The sequence below is a fragment of the Pyxicephalus adspersus genome, chromosome 1, assembly GCF_032062135.1.
Source record: "Pyxicephalus adspersus chromosome 1, UCB_Pads_2.0, whole genome shotgun sequence".
Lineage (NCBI taxonomy): Eukaryota > Metazoa > Chordata > Amphibia > Anura > Pyxicephalidae > Pyxicephalus > Pyxicephalus adspersus.
Window position 1 is genome coordinate 90,890,896 of NC_092858.1, and position 23,419 is coordinate 90,914,314.

Here is a 23,419-nt window from a genome sequence, read left to right on the forward strand (position 1 = left end):
TGTAAACCCACACATAGGACAGGTAGGTGTATGGAAACAATGAATGCACAACACATATTGGAGATCACTGCTTATGCCATGAAAAGAATAATTCTTGGACTATTACTCAGATAAACTGTAGAGGATTTCTTAAGCATTGTCTATGGACAATTTTATTTGTTATTACAGTTTTTCACAGATTCACAGAAAGCACATAATTTTAAGGCTTGACATAATTGTTTACTCGATGCAGACTTATCTTTTATTTAAAACAAAAAACAAAAACTGGGATACTTTTATGTAGAAAAATAGTTGTGCAGTAATCACCCAACATTTGCAACTGGCAAATTTTTACTTTCAGAATATACATTGTGTCATTTTTAGGCCTAACATGTATGTTTTAACATGTGTGCTAAAACAAAAAAAATGTAGTAGGGAAGCAGCTAAGTAAGCACCAAAACATGGACTACTGCCTGCTGGAGTGCCAGGGGCCACAGAGTTAATGCCAAAAGGCATGTGGTCCTTTGCCATGCAGGTAGGCACCAAAGTCCTGTAGTATTATTTGCAATAACATTTTGTGGTTACATTCATATCTTCAAATTCTCATTTGTTTCACTTAAATCACTTGTCCTCTTGTTTCTTTTGTCTTCTACTACATTAAATAAAAAGATTTGTAAATTACAAATTAAAGGGATCTCTGCTTTAGTTGTAGCTTTATTTACCTGGCCGATTACAGCTGTTGGGAAATTATAATATCTAAGCAGGGAGTGCATTGTGTTTAATGATTCAGTTGGGGTTTGCAAGACTGTGAGAATTTCAGACATCTGTGGGAACCCAGACAGACATAGGGATCTATTTATCAATGTTATCACCCAAAATTCACATAGCTTTCAACCAAGATAAACACATTTTCCAGTCCATTCTAACAGTAAAAATGTGTAGATAGACCCAACTCTCCAGCATTGATCACAAAAGTGTATCTCTAGCCAAAAAACCTTTTTGTTTTTTTTTAACATAGTATGGAAATTATTACAAGCAGTGTCAGGATTGAGAATGACGTCTATTGGAATTAAAGTTAAAATTAAAGCCTGAATCAGTTTTGAAATCCATCTACAGCTTGCATGGAAATTGCACGTTGTTTGTGTGTAAGAATACTTACTTTCCCTGTCCTGCAGTTATTGGTTTTCATCATCTGTGTTCCACACACAAGCACTAGGGAATTTTATCTCCACTTTTCTGCAAGGAACTGGCTGACAACATTAAGTTTTGTAATTAAGTACTGCTGTCCTATGTTATAATATATTATAAACTATTTTACATGTTTATATTATCTCTACTTTTATTTGAAGACAATCAGAGGTAACATCTAATAATGAGTCGGCCAGCGTGCTCCCTGTGGAGTAGTCAGGTTTATAACGGTTTAATCCGCTGAAAAACTTCAAAGATGAGTACTTGTATAAACACAGGGTAGTTTTACTTAGTCAAAAGCATGAGAACATTGATGTTCAAAAAGTAAATATAAAGTAAGGGATGTATAAATTTGTGTGCAATGTATAAACCACAGTGGCACATTCTACCCTACCTGTATAAGATTAGCTGCTGGGGTCCGACGCTTCTCAAAATGTTTCTGTCTGTGTTGTTCTTGAACTTTCAGGGCAAATCCTGAACCCAGAATTCCCTGAAAAAAAAATAAATGGGTATATTTGGCATTATTCTTTCTGAAAATGAGCTTTAACGTGTATATAAAGCCAATTTGCCTGTCACTTCCTATTCTGAAAAAACATAGGAAAATAGGATAAAATTTTTCTAAATGATTTATATATCCCAGATTCCATTACCTGGTTATCACCATGCACCTATCAACCAGTCCTGTTCCTTGCCTGATCAATGCTACCCCACTGCTTTCACCATCAATAACGGAGGGAGCTTTTCCTCAGGCAAAAAACAGAAATTCCTTATCAATGTTTGGTTTTTCTGATATATTTGCATAGGATTTAATGTTTATATGGAATCCAACGTTGAACCTATAAGAAATATTGAACAGTGCATGGCCAGCATTTTTGAGCTGACATACCGTGGTGACAATTTTGGATTCCCTGTCACTCTATTCAAATCTAAAAAAATACATACACTACAACATAAAAATTACATTAAAATTACATACACTTTGAGAAATACAGTATGCTTACCGCAGGGAGTGCAAAGAAAGATATGCCAAGAAGAGCAAAACCAGCAGCCAGGACTCTCCCCAGCCAGGTACGGGGTGTTTTATCACCATACCCAATAGTGGTGAGAGTGATCTAGTGGAGAGAATGGGAATGTACAAAGGAATTAATACATATTAAAGTCATTTTCTGAATGTTAAAATGAGTATTAACTTGGTATATTTTGACATTTTAAATGTTTATAAACAAATGTTTTTATTTCAACATGAAATATGGGGTGTATCCATGAAGCTTATTACCCAAAGCATGGCTGGGCTTTCCAATAAGTGCTCAAATGACTAAATCAGAATGTAATAGCTTTGCTAGAAGAGACAGACAGGGTGTTTCCGGGGTCAGACTGGGGACCTAGGGTCCACCAAAGAAGACGAGAAGAAGGCCCCACCAGAACACATAGCATTCTTTGAACAGTGGCACATTTTTATAAAACAGCAGGGGTCAGGGGCTCATTAGAGAACAAAGCAGTTTTTTTCAGGGTGGGTTTCTGATGATGGCAACATCATTCTATGTAATAAAGCAGTCAGTTTTTTTTCTAGGCCATGTACATTTTCTGCATTTACAGGAATCCTTGCAACTTTCGGTGCAATGAACTAAACTCTGAAACAATGTTGTCAGCTTTCCAAGTCATATTCTTAGAGCTTTACAACTCCTTTCTCCTTCCTTTCTTTCTCTCTATTCTTGAGAATGAAGACAAGGACAAGGGAAAGTATTTGTAGTCTATAAGGAGAGGCAACCTATGCTAACAAGACTGCTCCTTCATGGATACTGTAGAATGGGAAAGTGTCACCACCCTAGGATGGAAAGTATGTAACTGATAGATAAAAATTTGTCAAATAAATGTATTTTGGAATGTAGATATGCCTTATGCAATATTTTGAGATTTGTGTTGCAAACAAAATATTAAATCTATTTCACATAATAGTCAGTAGAATGCAAGATGCTTCCTAATATCTTCTAGTGATGAAATTGTTGGAACAAGTACATAGAGCTGTGAGCCTGCAAATGACAGTTCAGGGCTATAATATACTAGCTTTAAATTTACTGAATTTATTCCCATGGCTTAATAAAGTGATGTGCTTATTTGCTAATTTTTTGATGCATCATTTGGCCTGATCTGCACCAGATCTTACTCTTGTAGTATTTTTATACATTCTCAGGACTCAAAGAGGTAGTCCCAGCATATCTTAGGTGCCTAAAATAGCAAGTTATTTCTTGCATGAGAAGAAACATGCTATATTTGTTTAAGGAGCTGCAAGGGTTGTGCTCCATACACTGGGATTGAACACAAACTGTTTAAACTGTGCAAACATCTGATACTTAGTTTGATAGGGAATGTTATAAAATGATGCCATGAATCACCTTAGTTGGCCTAGAGTACATAGCAAAAATCATTACACAGTCTGAAATTCCTGTGTAAACCTAAATGCTGTGGAGAAAAAAAAAACTGTATACATTGCAATAGCAATTGCATAGTACAATTGCCTATAAATTATTCTGTGTCTGTCCTTTAGATAATGAAACACTCATGACAGAGGACTTGCTACTCAAGAGACAACATGATAAAAAGTTTTGGGCATTGGTCATTTATGTAAGTTATATTACTATTTAAACTAAAATGGTAAATGGCAACCGCAAGAATGCTGATCCACATGCAACACACAAAGAAGTTGAAAATACTCTCTTATGAATATTTATATACCTGGCTAATATAAAGATGGCTGTTTTGGTCAACATTAAACAATCTTTTTAACCTATCTTCTGACTCCAGATTTTCATTCCAACATTGCCTAAAAAGTGATTTTTTTTTTTTCATTTTCAGGTTTTCTCAGCAAATATAGGCTTAAATAAAATTTGCTGAGACAGTATTTTTCCTTAATTTTTTTTTGCATTGGTACTTGTCTCCAATAGAAGTGCTCAGAACTTTAAAGCCAGGTTTGCCACCCATAATCTTTAGGGCACTCAGTAGCAAACACATTGTGATTTCTGCCTAAAATGCAGTGCATGCTCCTGCTAAATCTTAGGGGCAAAATTACCTTTTTTTTTACCCAGCTAATTTTTTATAAATCTACCTCTTCGTGTCACATATCAGAGGAAAACATACCGTTCCCCACCAGAGAGAGTCTGCATAGGTTGAAAATTCTTTGTTTGCATCTTTCTCTGCTAAGTACACCAGGAAGGAGGCAAAGATTAGCACCAGAAAACCAATATACCATGCCGTGATCAGCTCCTGGAGAAAGCAAACACAATAATGATTTATTTTTAAGAACAAGACAAAAGTTACTCATCAAATGCATTATATTATTACAGGTAGTCCTTGGGTTACATACGAGATAGGGACTGTAGGTTTATTCTTAAGTTGAATTTGTATGTAAGTCAAAACAGGTACATTACTTTAATAAATGCAATTAGAACAGATGTTTGTCTGAACATATAATTAGCCGGCATGGTGTCAGTTACTGTATAAAAGTCTCACTGTGAGCTAATCACAAACAAAGCAAAAAAAAACTTTATGGAGCCTAGACATTTATTACCTTCTAGAGCAAGCTGTTCTTTGATATGCAAAAAGAAACAACTGCAGAGTTTGTCTTGGTCATTAAAGAGTTACAAGAGCTTGCAGAGCAGCAAAAGAATTTGTTTGCAAGTCATCCAAATGGCCCCCTCCGCCCCATCAATCCTTTGTCCAGCACACCAACGAGCAGGGAAGTTTTTATCTAGGAGTCGTCCTTATGTCGGATGTACTCGGGGACTACCTATATACATTAATTTTAGGTAAATATGGAAGCATTGCAAGGTCTGCAGGGTAAACTGACTATATACCTCCATCCCAGCTATTAAGCTGAAGCTTGCCAATGCCTGTTTTATTGTTATTCAATCTTATTCTGGTCCAAATAAATCCTTTTAAAAAAGCAAATGTACATGTGACGTTTTCAAACAGTGATTCATGAGTGTTTTCTTTAGTTATCATCTATTTGTTATGCCAGTCTATTATACATGGTAGCTTTTGCTGGTAGAAATAAATACATGAAGTATGGTGACTAAAGGGGATTCATTTTCACTAGTGCATTTACTATTAGTGTTGTATTATCCTGACAGCTCTCATACATAGCACACTAAGGGCTCTATTTATAAAACAGGGAACCCTCATGGGAATCTTCCAGGCCTATGTGTTTCAATGGCAGTAACTGATTCCTACCAGGGAATGTTTTATGAATAGAGTCCTAACAAAAGTAACCTATGTGGACTTTCTGTCATAAAGACAGCAGTCAGAAATCATGATAGTTTACCTTGCTGTGAGCATATACCACTGAACCCAGCAATTTCCAGGTGCCTCCCCTTCGGTCCATGCGCACCATACGTAGGATCTGCAGGAATCGCATACTACGTAGAGCCGAGGTTGCAAAGATGTTACCCTGAGTCCCAGCTGCAATAACTGCCAGAGAGGCTACCAGAACAATGAAGTCTATGGAAAGTAAGGAGAACACATGTAATTAATATCATCTCTCAAGAACAACTTAGAATTAAACACTGTGTACAAATTAGGGTGATTTTAAAAATGCAGCCAACCTGAGATGTTGACATATATTTTTTTTCATATAGATCAAAAAAATGTATAGTTCAACTACTCTCATGAGAAAACGTTCTTCCAAAAAAAACAAAATTCTGAGTTTTGGAATGATACTTTACACAGGTCAACAAAAAATTTGTTTTGATAATTATCAGAAACCACAGCAAACTTTTCTAAATCTGTTTTCCCAGCAGATTTCAGTTTTTCCCTAACACGTACAGTTCCTGAGTTGAGTACTAATATAGTTAACGTTGTACGTGCATGTATTTTGTACTAAAACGTAAGCACCACTGAAGTGAATGTTAATACATCTTCATTGTGAAGTAAAATAAGGCACACTGTGGTATAAGATCTACTGAACAGTGTCAGTCAGGTACTTCTCAGAAATGCTTGGAGTATGATTTTCTTGTGTACTCTTTGTCTGGATTGTCACAGTACAGCACCCAGCAGTAGTCAACAATCATACTTTCATTCCAGAAACCTTGGTAGCGGTGCTCCATTAACTGAAAGTCCTGGTGAAACGTTCTCTTTGTTCGTCACTCACCATACCAAGATTTTCCAGGAAGAAGTCTAGATATGAGTGCAAGAAATGTATTTTTAATGACATGTGACAACCCAGTTTCTGGTATGAATGAAGCCAATTCTGAACTCCTTCTTTGTATGCAGGAGACTTATGGTTGCCCAGGAAATTTTCACACAGCCACTTGAATGCTTCCCAAACTTCTAACTCAGCTGCTCAGAGAGATTGTTTAAAAACATCATACTGCAAAACAGACTTGATCTGTGGCCCTATAAATATCCCTTCCTTCATTTTTGCAGTGCTTATGTTTGGAAACTTCTCAACAAGGTACTGAAAACCCATGGAGTTTGATTTACCCATGGCCTTTACAAGGTTCTTCATCAAGCCTAACTTGATATGGAGAGGTGGCAGAAATGTTTTATGAAGATCAACCAGAGGCAGAAACTTGACACTGCTTGTTCCGGGCTTATAAGTATCTCTTGGTAGCCAATCACGTTAGACATAATGGTCTCCCGTAGATCGTCTGTACCACAGGCATAGGAAACAGCAATATTTTGTGAATCCTCCTTGCATTCTCATCAGCAAGCCAATGACCTTTAGATCCCCACAGAGTTTCCACTTGTGTGTTATATACTGGATGGCTTCAAGTAGTAACTTTATGTTGTCATAGAACTCCTTTAGGTTAACGGAATGGGCAATCAGTAAACTTGGTTTGGAATTACCATTATGCAGTAAGACTTGCTTTCAAGCTTCTTTTAGAGGAATCAATGAAGATACGCCATTCAGATGGAACATGCTCTTGTGACAAACTATTAAAGAGCGCATTTTTATCATGACAGTACCACAGTGAGCCAAGAACGTTGTCAAGTACGTTGTCAAGTTATGATTTAATTTCTGTAGTGAGTTACAGTTACACCCTTTGCAAGCAAAGTGCTTCTGTTTAAGCCTTGAAGCAAGAAGTTCTGCTTTGTCTTCGGAGAGATTTAGATCACGAACAAGATCATTCAGCTCTGCTTGCGTAAAGGTCTGAATCTTCATCGGCCAAGTAGTCAGGATCAGATGATTCGGGGTTGTAACTGGCTGCAACTCCAGCGCATTCCTCATCACCTTCTACAGAAGCAAGTCCATCATGTGGTGGTACTGGAACTGGCAATGAATCATCATGGGGAACAAGGCCTAATTGCAGAATTGAGCCTGGGATATATAATTTTGTGCTTAGTTTTACCTGAGAATCTACTTTTGTTGACGTGGCAAAAATAGCAGTCAATTAGATGGTCTGCTCCCAATAAAAGCTGCAACCTCTAGCTAGACCTCTGTTTGATCTGGTCAGCTTTGTATGGCTGAAAGTGCTGGGATATCCAAACTTTGTTGTCATTATAACAGTTACTAACCATAATAATGGTGTCATTTGTAAATGACAAATGGTGTCCGCTTGTCACTTTAACAGGTTTAATTCACAATTGACCTTACATATACTTTAAATAAAAACAATAAATAAGGACTGATATTGCTGACTGTCTTTAAAAATTCATCATTCCAGAAAACCTTCCACCATTCACTTTTAGTGTCGTAGATGATTTCTTGCACATTTTAGGTGAGATGTTATTTAATATTATTCAACAGTGGTTTTTTTGTGACACTTCCACATTAATTTGCAACTGGTAAAGGACCTTGGGCATGAGTTGCTGTAAGCATTGTATCTCAAGTCTGAACCACTGAGCCCTGTGTCTCCTTCACAGTAATCTCTTAGTGGCTTTTAGCAGTAGTAGTCATTTTGCATGGATATATATAATATATATATATTTTGCATTGCATATATATATATATCACATGGGCTCTCCCATGATAGTCTATCTTCTCCAGTCTTGGAGAGCTTTAATAAATCAGGCCCATTGAGCTGATTTGCTATAGAAATCTGGGCTGTTCACACTGCAAGTGAATAATCCACTTGCAATATTTTACTTTTTTTAATGAGATAAAGCTCCCCTGACTAGCTTTTTATCCCATTGTACATTATTGGGTATTTGTTGTAAAGTGAACTATGACCACATTTGCTAAGCTAAGTGAATAATACCCTACAAGGTGATAACTGAACAGCCTAAATTCCTTTAGAAAATCAGCCCCATCAACGTTCAAGCTTATTTAAGGCAAAGCTACAGTAACCTACAGAAATGCATAGAAAAAACTTCCAAAGTAAAAAAAGATCTACGTCAAGGTTTACTGCCCTTTACACTGTCCCCCTGATCCCTATACTGTCTTAGAATGTGACCATACAAGCACAGATAATGATTAAAAATGCAATTATCTCTACTGCAGATACAAAGATTTTAGTTGCAACCTTTTGGTCAAGATGCATGTCCTCACTAACACCTGCAGATTAAAATAGGCCAAGTACATTTGAAAATCACGTATTCCCAGTTGGTTACTGCAAAATATAGCTTTTGTTGTTGCTGAATTAGCCGTATAATTCGGTCAAAAACTGAAGGAATGTTTAGACATCTGTAGGCTGAATATGAATCTTTTAAAGCTTAATTCTGCCCTTTTCTCATACCCGACAATGTCAGGCAAGATAGTGAGATGATCAACTTTATAAACGTTACTGCATGCTTTGTTTCATTAAACAAAGACTTTTAAATTATCAGTGAAGTTTAGTACAAAATGGTAAATTGTTGCTAGTGACCAGTGAAGTATTATAAGCTACCTATACCTATTTACAATTTAAATTCTTGCTTAGACATGGTATTTGATGTTTCTACAATTTCCTTGTATTTAAAGCAAAAGTTTTTTAAAATAGATGTAAAATATGTAAAATAGATCTCTAAGTCAACAGCTAAAATTTCTTGAAGTTTGGTCAACTATTCTTCTGATACACACACTTTTGCTAGTCAGGATTTTGCTATTACTTTTGGGTATAACATTCCTGTTTCCTGAATCAGTTCCCTGCTCCATTTACTGAGGCAATAATGTTGAATAATTGTCTGGAGGCAGAGAGGTGATAAAGGACTTTGCAAAGCCAAACCAGTTTGTCTGCAGTAAAGAAAAGCATGTATATAGGCTACTACTAACTTGTCTACTGGCCAGCTAACAATTTTGTTTAGGTTTGATGGAAATTAGTAGTAATCAAGGGTCATGTCAGCAAATATGCATATGTTGCTTTTGGATTTTGCTTGTTTCTCAGTGTAGATGACCAAACATATTCAAGACCAAGCCACCTGCTTCATAGATCTCTACCATACGAGGTGCTGAGAAGTTCCTGGCTTTGCCCAAAAAAGAAGAGAGCCAGAGTTATGAAATAACACAATTATTCAACATATTCCATCCTGAGACTGATGCACTTGGTACAGCGTAGCTGCCCCTTTTCTAGACTGTTCAAATAAAAGTCCTTTGGTTGGGCTGCAAGCCAGCTCTCAGTAACATCTTTGATGTCACAAATGTCCTCTAAACATTGCCTCTTCAGGTGTTTCTTCAAATTCAGGAACAGATAGAGTAGGGGGCTGGTGGACCAATTGGAAACCCAGGGTGTTTAATTTGGCAGCCACAACGTTGGACGTGTGCATTGTCCTGCAAAAAAAGGATCCCTTTGGTCAACTTTCCACGGCGTTTCGTCCTAATTGCCTCCTTTAGCTGATCCAGGAGGTTAGCATAATACTGTCTGGTAATACTAGAGCCCTGAGGTAGGTAGTCCACCAACAGAATACCGTCTTTGTTCCAGAAAATGGATGCCATGACTTTTTTGGACAATTTCTGGGTTCGGAACTTTGCCCGCGGGGACACGCTGTGGCGCCATTCCTTTGACTATTCCTTGGTTTCATGATCATAGATGTTTAGCCAGGTTTCATCCTCAGTCACTAACCTAGCCAAAAAGTCCTGTGCAGCTTCAAAATGGGCCAAAATGGCTTTGCATGCTTCAACTCCTTCCTTCTTCTGATCACTGTTCAAACATTTCGGCACCCAATTTTCTGAAAGCTTGCGAATGTCTAGGATAGTGGTGTTAACAAACCCATTACGCTTCTGTGAGATGTCAAGTATCTGGGCTATCTTTTTTGGGGATATTCACCAGTACTTAATAATCAGCTCATGGACAGCATCGCAGGTTGCTGGGTCAGTTGAGTTTGGGGGGCGGCCACTGCGGGCTCATCTTTAACGGTGAAATGCCCAGTCTTGAAACGGGATATCCAGGTTTTGACAGTGCTGTAGGAAGGATACTTCTCCCCCAGTGTTTGTGACATCTCAGTGTGAATGTCCTTTGCTGAGTTTCCCTGTAGAAACAGAAACTTAATGATGGCCCGTAACTCCAACGACGTGAAACTTGCTTGTGCCTCTGCCATCACAGCTTCTCGCTAAAAGAAAAACAGTTTTAAGAACCACAAAGACCTGATATTTGCACAGTTACAAACTAAGATATTAGGCTGTCATATGCCCCCACACTCATTTTTCTATTTCCTCTGGATGGGGGCAAATCCAGGAACTTCTCAGCACCCCATACTAAAAACACTAAAAAGAGCAAATACAATGTAATTCACTAAGACACTGTTTCTCAACCAGCGTTCTGTGAAACCCTAAGGTTGCTTCAGAGGTTTCTAGGGGTTCCTTGATAAATTAGCAATTTCTGACTCTGGTCGGTTTTACTAACACCAATGAACTTTTTGGCTTTCTGTAAGGGTGAAATTCTTCCATCTGCCCCACAACGTAAAAGGTATCCTTCTTGCTAATCACCGCACTAATGTACTGTGAGTTGTGGATATAGTATTTAAAGAAGGGGTTACTTAAAAATCCTAAAGTTATTTCTAAGATTTTCAAGGTATTTTTAAGGTATTCAAAGAAAAAGGTGTTTACATACATTGGGTGTCATTTGACTTTGTTTAAAATAGAGTAGATAGCAACTTTTATTTCTTTTACACGTGAGCAGACAACCTTGCCCTGATTACATCAAAAAAATAAAAAGGAAATAATATCAATCGAAATTAGGATTTCTTGATCTCTACCGTTACCTCTGAAGGCACTGGCATATAAGACTATAATAACAATACATACATTTTGTTGCTACGATGCATTGGAAAAACATTATAATGGGTTTTCCACCTTTTACAAATATTTTTTTTCTATTTCAGGGACTGATCATTGTAGTGTATCCGGAGAGGAGTTCAGGGTTGAGTAGTTGTTACAGATACAATTTTTTTCTAGGTAGGAAGCAAGTGAATGTTTAATAGTTATTTAAACTATTAATCAAAGTCATAAAAGTTCTGTAGAATCCACATTATTGTGTCAATTCAACCAGAGCAAATATTGACTGTACAATGTAAAAAAGCATGGTCAATGAATGCTAAAAAAATTCTTTCACAACAACAAATAAAGCCATACACAACGCATTAAAAAAAAGCTGCTTTCAGCATATTTATTCTGGTGTTTGATTATGTGAAGAGCCCTGCAGGGATATTTGATCCTAATTCCTTCTCAATTGCCATTTTCAAGGTAACCGGTCCAAACATCACACACCTTGACTTGTATTAATTGTGTTTGTTTCAGCCATCTAATTTTCCAATTTATGCAGAGCAAGTGAAAAATAATAGTAAAAAATCTAGCCATGGGATTTCCTGCTTGTCATACTATCGTTTAATGAAATTGTAATGATCCTTGCTGTTCTTACTGCTAAGTGATAACTCTATACTACTTTTGCCAACTAACTTACAAAGTGTGGATTCCCTTGACTATCATATTTCTGAAAGTAGATAACACATGAGGGCCTGCATTGCTATGGAGCACTCCCTGCTTTTCTCATAACCTAATACAAAATGTAGACTGCATAGGGTTTTGAAGAGATGACAGCTATATATCGGTTCATATTTTTATCATTGCTACCTAAACTCCCTAACGTGAAATAAAACACAACAATGAATTTGTTGATTTAAATGATCACAACTGGCTGACAGCTCTAAATAATGAGATAAAAGTCTGCAAAGGTTGGCAGGGTACAAAAAACTAACCTGGATTAGCCCTTTAAAACAAAGGTCCTCTTCTGTACCAGACACTGTTAGCCATCATAATTATTCAGCTTCAAAACATAACTCAAAGGATCACCTTTAAAGAATGAGATGCCTGTTGGAAACATGGCTACCATTTTAGGCTTTTATTTGGTTATTATGGGGGTTATAAACTTAGGATTTACAGAATTTTAAAAAAAAATCACAGTGAGTTACTAACAATTACAAGCCTATTGAGGTTGTCCTTAACAACCATTAAAAGCCCTAAAAATGTACACTTTTTCCTGCAAAATTCTTTTTATCTTGTTTAAATCAAAATGGAAAAAAATATTAACTTTAGCCTCCTTTACCTTACCATCATTAAATGTTTTGTTGGTCCCTAAGTCCTGCTCCAAAGAAGCCACAGTCTTCTGGCATTGTACTGGTATAAATCTGGCGCAAGGGCCAATAGGATTTTTTTGGGCTCTTTAATATTTGGATTTTTGATGGAAGTGAGGCATTCAGATACCTTTTGTTTTAGGAGAGCCCAATAGTGTTTTTGGATGAAAGGATTTGCATATCATTGTGATTAATGATCTAACAACTAATTTGCTTAGTGGCAACTCCAATGCAATGCATGGTTAGAGATTACTTTGTTGATTGCTACATATTTTAATTAATTCACTACTTCATTACTACAAATTTTCTATCAATCACCTATTGTTCATGGACTACCTGTATGCCCCACAAAACTCTCAGATCTTTGTTAAGAGAAGAAGTAAAAAAAAAACCCTGCAAAAATCACTAAAAACCCAATTAATGATTCAGTTTATATTAGGTAAATTAGGTCTTATAATTTGTCCTTACAATTCAGACAGCCACAATCTGAAAAGAAAAGCCAGTCCTTTTCTAGCAGCAGTAGGGTAAGACTTAGACTCTATGGAGAAACAGTGAGGAGGTCCAACAAGCACCATAATGGAAGACTGACCCTTTGCTTATTGCAGAATAATGGGTCTGCTCATTGAGGGGGGGGGGGGGTCAAGGTAATCTCTGTAGAGAAACCACTGCTTCCCCACAAAAAGTAAGGGTCCCACTCTGAAGCTACAGGCAGGGGACAGGCTTTTCTATTAAGGCCATAGCTGCTTTCCAAAAATATTCAATCCATTTTACTTTGATGCACCTGCAATGTGCTTAGTTGATTTAAACTGAATGTTCAATTGAGTTTTAAATAATTTGGGAACTTAAGTAATTTACCAATAAATAATTGTAAATAAGGCTTTAAATAATATGAATAATTTATGAGTGGTGGGTTCTGATTTTTACTTGTCGGGGTACATTTACATTGCCATTTGCATTATGTAGAGGTGGGGAGTCAGTAAACACATTTAAAGATGCTTCAGACAGACATAGGTCTATATTCTCTTAAGCTTATTGTTTTTTCTTTTTAAATAAAGAGCAAACTCAAAGGATCACTTGGTGTTTTTCCTCTGTTACTCTTCTATGTTTTTCTTATTAAATTAGCAAAGTAGTGTATGGATATTGTAAAACAAATGGTTTGTGTCCAAGGCTTGCTGGTTAAGTTCACTGCTTTGCTGTAAATGCTTGAGGGTTCTTGTATAATGAGCTGTATTGTGGCAGTGTAATTGTACCCATCCAAATAACAAATCTGCTATTTTTTCTACGGGTAAATAGTACTGTATTATAAAATGACTGAAATTGCTTGCAAAAAAAAAATCATAAATTGAACAGGTTTTGTATTTCCACTGCATACATCTTCACCTATATTCTTCATCACTATTTCGGCTGTGCAGCATGAAGCCAATGCTCTATGGTATTTCTTTCTCATGATATAAAGACATTGTGACGCTTATTGTGTAAAACTTGCTGAACAGCCTTATTTCACCTCAAACAATCCATCTAGTAGCCACGACAATGCTGGCTCTGCAATATCTCCCAGTTAACCGTATCTTCAAACTTTCCTGCTACATTACAAGGGGAGACAAAACCCCACTGTGCAGCTGTTGTGCTGACGGGGGAGATGGTGGGAGGAAAAAAGGTTTTGTCCCTTAGGAAATATAACATCTGTAGGCAGGAAGGAAGAAAGGAGGGAAAGATTAAAGTCTAAAGAAGACAAACCAAACATCCTACAAATAAATATACATTAAAGTGTATCAAATCTCAAGAACAAAACTAGAATACAGCATAGTTTACTAGTCTAGGATTAGTTTAAGGTTTACTATTCCTTTTTGCTTTCTTTTTAGTCTACCTAATGTTACTGTCAGTCACACACTTTCTACCCTAGTGTGATACTGCTTACTTACTGTACAGTACTTATGGAGTAATAGGGTAGTGTGTAAGGACTACAGAACACTTCCCTCTCTTCTTATTATTAATATTAATATTATTAATAAACAGGATTTATATAGCACCAAAATATTACGCAGCGCTGTACATTAAATAGGGGTTGTAAATGACAGACGAATACCGACAGTGACACAGGAGCAGAGGACCCTGCCCCGAAGAGCTTACAATCTCCTCATCTACATAACATAAAGGGAAAATGTGTTCTGGGGTTCACAGGAAGAATTTGCAGAGGGCTGATAGCTCTGCTAGAGATAAAACTGTAGAGTGCACAAGACTTAAAAGCACACTGGATTTTCAGAAAGGGGTATTGGGAGATTCTTTGTAGTTATTGAACAGATATAACAAAACACTTTCAGAGATATGCTTAACAAATTGAAGGGGGCAAATAAAAAAATAAAAAACTTTGTCAAGGTTTATAAACACCTTCAAGATACACCTATTTCAGTAGTAATTTTGGTAATCTTCAATACTTTTATACGTACTGAAAAGCACATGTTTCCAAAAGATGTGGTTAGATCACCAAACTGTAAATAATTAAATAGCATTGTAGTATCCTATTGAACTTACCAATAACACAAAAAGGTTTCCTTGCAAATCTCAGACGCCCCTTCCAACCTCTGTACCGGCAGCAGCACCCAGCCGACCAGATTCGAATGACGTACTCCATGCCAAACACGACAATCATCACAAATTCCTGGTGCATACAGAAGAGTTGTTACACAGCACAGCAATCTGTAAACATACATACATTAAAGACCCAGAAGCAGGTATGTAGCATTGACAACATGATAAGCAATACATTGGAAAAGAGTCCACTACCAGGGCCCTATTAACACTGATATCACCCCATGTGTAAATTCTCTTTATAATTATGCACTTTGGAGGAGTCAAGGTTATATACATTACCCTTTATCAAGTATCCTTGCACAGATATGTAACGTTGAAGAGGGGAGGGTAGTGTCAGACAAGGTCTGTTAGATTCAAGTATGCCCTGGGTAGGGTAGTAAAACTCTGTGCCTATAGCCTTGTGTAGTTATATTTAGACACAATGGGCACACAATGAGTTATTAAAGCCCTTCAAGGCTGGAGAAGATGCATTTTCATGAGTGAAGCTGGGTGATCCAGCAAACCTAGAATGGATCTGGTAAAGGATTGGAGAACATCTGCTGACAAATAGCAAATTGCTTTTAAGAAATCCATTCGACTGGATTACCCAGATTCACTGATGAAAGTGTATCCTCTCCAGCCTTGGAGGGCTTTTATAAATCAGGCCCAATGGGGAATATTTATCAAAGCTCTACAGGACTGAAGAAAATAGACATAGTAATGGTGAACATGGGTAATCCAGCAAACCTAGAATGAATCAGGACCAGATTTGAAAATATTTGCCAATGATTTTAAGAAATCCATTAAAGGTTTGCTGTATCACCCAGATTCTTCTATGATAGTCAATCTTCCCCAGTCTTAAAAAGCTTTAATAAATCAAGCCAAATATTACTGATAAGGCTATTTAGGTGAAGACTAGTACAATGTCTATCTGACTGAATATCTCTTTGGACCCCTCCCACACTGCAAAAGTAGTATTTGTTTTTATCTAGGGTACCATTAAAAGCATTTTAACTTACCTTATCTATTCTTGCATCAGTAGCCAGTGCTCTTCCTTTTACCTGATATTCCCAACAGTTCCGTTTTTATTGTGCAGAACTCTCAGGTATCTATGCTATATATGCTAAAATTCTAGTACCGATTTACATACAGGGGTGCAAAGGCAAAAAGGAATAATAACAATAACCTTTGATCATACCACATCATTCCTGTTAGCTTGCTTACCTTTAATGCCCATTTAGCAGTACACCTTTTTCAGTTGACAAACACATTTCTACGCCTATATTTAATCGAACAGTATGTATTTTTTTTTATTAATTTATATTAATATTACTATAAATATCACCTTTAAAGAACTGCTGTAGTGGAGTCAATGGGATACTGATTTTGTCTTGGGCCCTGTCATCAAGCTGAAACATTGAAAGACTCAACAATGAACAGCACTCAAATTTCAACTATTGCCATGTTCTGCATGTCTGTATATGTTTGTGTGTAATTCTATATTAACCAGCCTAATAAAAAGTCAGCACGATTTTCTTGTTTTCTGTCACATCAGTATGTCACAGGGAAAAGATACATAGTTATATATCCGTTTGTGTAAAATGCAACAGGTTCTGGTTTTATTTCAATACATTTTTATTGAGGGTTATTGAGACAGAAAAAAATTAATCATATAGCAAGCATTCCAAATGTTACAGCACAAATGACATTACTACCCTCTAACAAGGGTGACAGCCATCAGGAAAACAGAGAGTTGGTCCATGCTAATTAGCCTGAAGTTGGGCAGTAATTAATAAGTGTGTAGTTCAAGTACCATGGTGTACCCATCCAAAAGGTTTTCCTGGTCCTACTACAATGAGAAACCAGTAGACTGTCATGAGATACAGAGATTGTATGCTACCAACCCCCAGTAGTTTGATTAGATTGTACATTTTGCAGAGGCATTAAGACACCCACAAACCAAGCTGGTTCTTTCTCAGAAAACAAAGAATTTGGGATTTTAGTGGAGAGAGGGGCATAAGGGGACAATAATTTGCTTGAGTATTTTACTTTCCCACAATGTCACTGGTACTCTGCTTGCAGGCCAATTGGAAAAATCCAAAGAGATTGGGTCAACTCCAAGAGCTTCTAGAAAAACCCAAAGGGGAGAATTAGGTAAGGTGTGGTAGCCTGGGACTTCAGCAATTTAAGCATATTGAGAACTAACAGTCCACACTAATGTTGATATAATGTTTTCTGAGATTTGCAAGACTTAGTGTTTCCCCAAATAAACTTTAGCAAATGATTATTTTTTATTTAAAAAGGAAACTGATATGTGAGGGATTTTAATGGGTAGTAAGTACTTGAAAAGCTATAGCAATTTAGGAAGAAGAGACATTTTGACTGCTGCTATACGATTCAGTGAAGTTGATGTAAGAGGGCTGGAAAGTTACCTAAACACAGGGCAATAAAAACTCCTAGGTATGTAGGTGTGAGGGTTCCCAATGTAAAAGATTTGAAGTTATACACAAACCTCCTGGTCCAAAAATATGCTACAGTCTACATTCTCACGGGTGGAAGCAAGCTACCTAATTCTTCATGAAACACTGGCTTGCTAAAATTCCCAAAATGATAAACCATACCTGCATGCTTCAAAATAGAGAGGAGAGGTTTAGGATTCCTGGTTTTATTAGGTATAATTAGGTATACCCAAACAGAGCATTATTGTTTGTTCTTCACACAACCTGAATGTTTTAGGTCAACCACAATTTTAGGATTGGAAACAATGCATATACCTTCCTGTTACTCTGCATGCCCCCTTTCCCCAATATTACTTTACTTGCATTCTTCCCCTCTCATCACTTTTTTTTTTCTCTCTTTCCTCTCTTTTCATGGGAAACAGTATATTGTTCACAAAACATACCTACCAACCTAAATTTACTCAAAACTATGAAAACTTATATATTATATAATATAGAACTTATATAGAACTTATATATTATGCATCTTCCCAATGCATTTTTTTGAGTTAACAAAAAAAAAGTAGGACCGATGGGCTGCATTTCTTCAGTTTGTTACATTTTTGTGAATACTCACATTTTGATGTAGGAATCTTGCTGTATGCCTGTCTGACTACTATGTGCTCAAGTACCGAAAGAGTTAAAGTATTAGTATATAGAGTTATTTTCTACTTGGTCTCTTCAGCTTAGTGAATGCCCTCAGTTGATTGTCTGTATAATCTGAATGTGATGACTAAAAATATAACTTTATGATTATCATCATGGAAGTTTACTGTACGTGATATAACATTACAGAGCAATGTTTTCCTTCCTTTGCAGTTGCATACAGGAAGATCAGGAGAGCTTATGTTATGACGGACAAGTAATTGACACTGATCCCCTCTCCATCATATTGATTTAATAGTACAGGGTAGGTCTAGTTTCCCAAACATCAGCAATGTGTCCTTTGCTATCTCCAGCACCTTTTTCACAAACAAAGACAATTGTGCTTTATCAAAGGAGAGACACAAGGACTTCTTAATTTAGACTTCCAGAATGAGGACTCCTGACGTCAGCTATTTGAGGCATACAAAGCAGGGGTACTGGAAGTTCGTTGCAAATGAAACAAGAAGAGGATTGTCTTGGTCAGCAAAGAATGTTAATGTAAGCCCCTTGTAAAAAACAGTCATATTACTGAAAAATTATTCCAAACAGAAAAAGCAGACTAAACAAGGAAAGCCATAGCACACATTTTTCTCTTTACTAGCAAATGTGCTCCTCTTTATTGAATGGGTTATTTGGAATCGCTCTGTTAAATTACTTTAGATTCACAGTCTGTGTACAGCCAATTTGGTTATACAATCTTATATTAGATCTAAGAAAAAACCTTGTAGTGCAAGGGCTCATCTGATTGGATTTAAACCGAACTAGCTGTTTAGGGCAGCCTTCACATTATATAGATTTAGTAGATCTAAAAAAAATGCACAAACATTGTACAATTAGTCTGTAACATGCACAGCTTTCTTAAGTGTACAATCTTTTACATTCTCTGATTATAAAATCATATTCTACTGTATGTAACTATTCTAAATGAACTGCCCTGGACACAAATCTTTAAAAACATACTCTTTTAATCTTGATTGTAAGATATAGTGAGTGATTGTATGGGTAACAGGTTGCAATGTAAAGCTATGTACACATGCTATATAACTGTCACCTGAGACAGACAATTGCTATAGTGAATAGCAAAAATAGACAAACAGTTAATGTGTGTACAGTGCTCCACCAACTTTTTTAACGATCAATTGATCAGTGTCGAATGGCCAACATCATTTCTAATGGAGGAAGATAAACTAGAATGATTCCTGCTTGTCCTCCCCCTTATCTTCTTTATAGAACTAAACGGAACTGTGTATAAAGTGCTCATTTGTTCTAGTATTGCTGGAATCAATCATAAAAGATCCTTTCCAGGAACAGAAATCTTGTGTATGTACAACTTCTGTTCTTTATGGGCTTGGTAAGCAGCTTGGATAAAGCTGGGTGAGTGGAAGAGCTCCTCTTACTCTGGGAGAAGTCTGTAGAAGGTTATTGAAAAATTATATTAATGTTTCAGGTAAGCCACAGAGGTTTCCTATGTATGAGTGTTGCAGCTCTTAACAGTAGCTGTATCTATTGCAATTCAGTTATTCCTGTCATGTGGCATTGTCAGAGAAAAGAATAGCTGACTCTGCCAAAAATTCTTTATTTTGTTAATGGAGATGATAGGCAGGAATATACGAGAGGCACTACAGTTTTGGATAAATGTTAATCATTTTTAGCCATTGGGTTTTATTATAGGCTTCTTTTCACATGTTTACCAGGCTGATACTAACTTCTTTGCTGTCGGATACACTACGAGTAACATACTCGTATCACTTAGGACAAAGTCAGAATGTTTGTGAAACAGCTTTTTAGTAAATGACCCAAAGGTTGCACACAGTGGGTTCTCTCACTCACAGAAGCTAAATAGAGTGATGGGATAGTTAAGGAAAGATAAGTATGTATTGCTGTTGCTGGTGGTGGGTTGACCCTGCATAGTTTAACAAAGTATATCCTAAATAAAAAGTATGAAAGTAAAAAAAAGTCAAAATAAATTCTCTATTATAGCTTCCCTGTAAATTGAACTTAAGGTGCATCTCTATGACAAGAGTTGATTTGGGGACACATAAGTCCTTTATACATTTCTTTATAACTGCATATATACAAGTAACTTTGCTTACTTTGTAAGGCACTTCTAACTTAACAAATCAAATGTCTTCTCATCAAGGCTGGAGAAGATACATTTTCATCTTTGAAGCTGGATGATCCAGCAAACCTGGAATGATCTGGTCCAGGATTCCAAATTTGCATAGTAAACATAGCAAATTACTTCCAAGAAACCAATTTCCGGTTTGCTGGATCACCAAGCTTCACTAATAAAAGTGTATCCTCTCCAGCCTAGAAGAACTTTAATATATCAGGCCCAAAGACTACAAGGTGTAGAACACTGGTGGTAATTTTTCTATGTTTTTAAAGGGGACCTATGTTCCTGACATCACCACTTGGCCCCACATAGTATTGAATGTATATAATGCTACAGAAGGCTGTCAAAGGCTGCAACAGGAGATTGGTATAGACTGTGAACATGCTATAAGAATTGCTGGAAACTGGGGTGACATATACTGTTGACACATTACATAAGACTGCTAGCAATCACTGCTGCTACCTGACAATGTGGAAAAGCAAACCCTACACAGGGTATGAAGGCCATACAGAAAGTGCCACATGTGACCACAGGCTTATTTGGGTACTATGCTGTTTACAAATTTTAGCCTAAGAGCCCAATAAAACCAGCAGCTTAGGGCAGCATTTCCCAATTCAGTCCCAAAACAAGGACAACACAATTTGCTTTATGTATTCCAGTTCACAGCAAAGTGCAATTTAAAAAAACATTAAAAAATCAGGATACTTTGGAACAGCGTTCCGATACATTATAGCGCATATATTCTGGATGCCCATTACCTAAGACAAACGTTAATGATAATGTCACATGACTAATCATATCCTGACAGCATCCACCCGTCAAAAAATAGCTGATGTAAGACGTAGAAAATATCTTTCAGCCAGTTTGAACAACAAAATACACTCATTTTATGCTGTTTGGGTACCCTGGGAATTGAGCTAAAAGGTCTGTTATGTCTGATACTGCTCTCATTGATGAATTGTATTTCTTGTTCTTCCAAACTTCTATTGCATTAGGTAACAATCCTTCAGTAAATGATAGTTTAGATATAATTCTTATTCAACCGGGAGATTTCCAACAACCAAGCAGAATAAAATTTACAAAGATAGGATAAAGGAACAAAGATAATTTTGACTGGTTGTTTGGGTGCTATATTTATCACTTACTTTTCTATAATCACATTCTTTTTACAGATGCCTGCAGTTTTTTTGGTAACTCCTAACCTGTACATGACTCAGAGATTCATTCTTCACCAAAGCCAGTCAACCACGTTGAATCTCTATCACTGCCTGTCTGATAGCCAGGTCTCTCCCTGGGGGCCTGATTTATCAAAGCTCTCCAAGGCTGGAGAGCAGTGTTCAACCCAGAAATTTTTTAAGCCAGCTGGGATGTAGCTGCAGGCGGGTGGTAACCCCTGTATTGTGCCCCAGCTCTTAAGTAACCTCCTAAAAACAGCCGGGGGGTTACTGAAAAGTGCTGGGTGGTGCGCCCGGCTAAAAGAGGCTGGGGGGAAAACACTGGAGAGGATACACTTTCATCAGTAAAGCTGGGTGATCCAGCAAACCTGGAATACATCTGGTCCAGGAGTCAAAACAATAGTAAATAGCAAATGACTTTGAAGAAATCCATTCCAGGTTTGCTGGATAGCCCAGCTTCACTGATGAAAGTGTATTCTTTCCAGCCTCCAGGCCCTATGTCTCAGAAGAACTGACAGCAGCTTCTGTATAAACAAAACCTGCAATCATTGTTCACTGACTTTATTTATTAATGTATGATATCAACATTTTTCTTACTTTGGCAAGCAAATAAAGCCAACTAAACCAACCATGTAATAAAATATTGTTTTCAAAATCGTGCCTTAATTAGCTTTAATATATTTCTTTTTCTCTTTCTCTGCTCAACAACTCAAGACATTTTTTATGTGTTATCAGTAATAAATTGTAACATTTTTTTTTGTTTTTCTAGTGTTATATTTGAAAAAATACACATTTTAAAATTTATTTGTGCCACATAAATGAACGTTAGTCAAACTGGAAAAAAAATAGAAATCATACGCATGAAAATAAAATAATATTTGTAAGAATATATTGCTAAAACAAAAGCTAGATTTATGATCTCCTTTATTATCCTAATCAATGGCAAGCTTATTGCCCAGTTATAATATCCATATCTTACCCAAGACATACAGATAGTTAAAGAAAGGAGGGGGGGGGGGGTGACAAATCCACCTGACTTTACCTATGAGTATATAAAACATCAGTTTCGGGTTAGCTAGCAATTTAATTTATCATTACATTCTAGGGCCGATGTAAATAGACGTATGTGCTTTACTATATGCAAACACTACAAAAATGTAACAAAGAGTGAGTGTGGTGACATGTGAGGCTAGTGGTGCAAGTTTTGATACACATTATTGTACGATGTTGTAAGGCAGCCCATTCATTTCATTGAGCTATCTAACATACCAAAGCACATGACAAAAGGTGCATACAGCTGATGACAATGTTTCCCACATTAGTGTGTTGCATGGCACTGCAATGCAGATCCATCAGCAAGGTTTGTTGACATGCCATTTAGAATAATTAGCACTGCATTAACGCAATGCGGTATAGCAACACACAACACTACAGTGCAATAGTGTGAATGGGCCTTCAGTGCAGCAACAAAATAATTGGCTTGTGCCACTAGTATTTTGTTGGCTTCAAGGTCACAAGTTTATGGAAATATAAAACTGCTAACAGGTTCATTGCAGGTCATACCAAGGCAAACTACGGGTCCAATGAACCTGTCAGCCAATTCTGAAAGATCTTAGAAGCATCCCAGACTGATGCATTTGGCATAAGCACTGAACCAACCCCAACACAAGTCCTGTGTTAAATGTTAAAACATTAACATAACCTCCAGATTGCAGTTAATTTACTAAATCAAAATCAACTTTGGCTAGCTGTTTATCAGTATCAACATT

At 36.9% G+C, this 23,419-nt stretch overlaps 1 protein-coding gene across 4 annotated transcripts in view; it reads right to left on the reverse strand.

Annotated features, from left to right (window-relative positions):
• Positions 1–23,419, reverse strand: part of KCNQ4 (potassium voltage-gated channel subfamily Q member 4) — a 97,937-nt gene that overhangs the window by 22,435 nt on the left and 52,083 nt on the right. For 3 of the 4 annotated variants that reach the window (XM_072418719.1, XM_072418710.1, XM_072418701.1), the window contains exons 3-7: positions 15,178–15,304; positions 5,486–5,661; positions 4,303–4,428; positions 2,169–2,279; positions 1,562–1,657 (exon numbers count right to left, since the gene is read on the reverse strand). In XM_072418719.1, coding sequence (XP_072274820.1) covers positions 1,562–1,657; positions 2,169–2,279; positions 4,303–4,428; positions 5,486–5,661; positions 15,178–15,304 — 636 coding nt within the window. Of the gene's footprint in view, positions 1–1,561; positions 1,658–2,168; positions 2,280–4,302; positions 4,429–5,485; positions 5,662–15,177; positions 15,343–23,419 lie in introns of all 4 variants that reach the window. The other variant, XM_072418726.1, reaches the window with a different exon arrangement.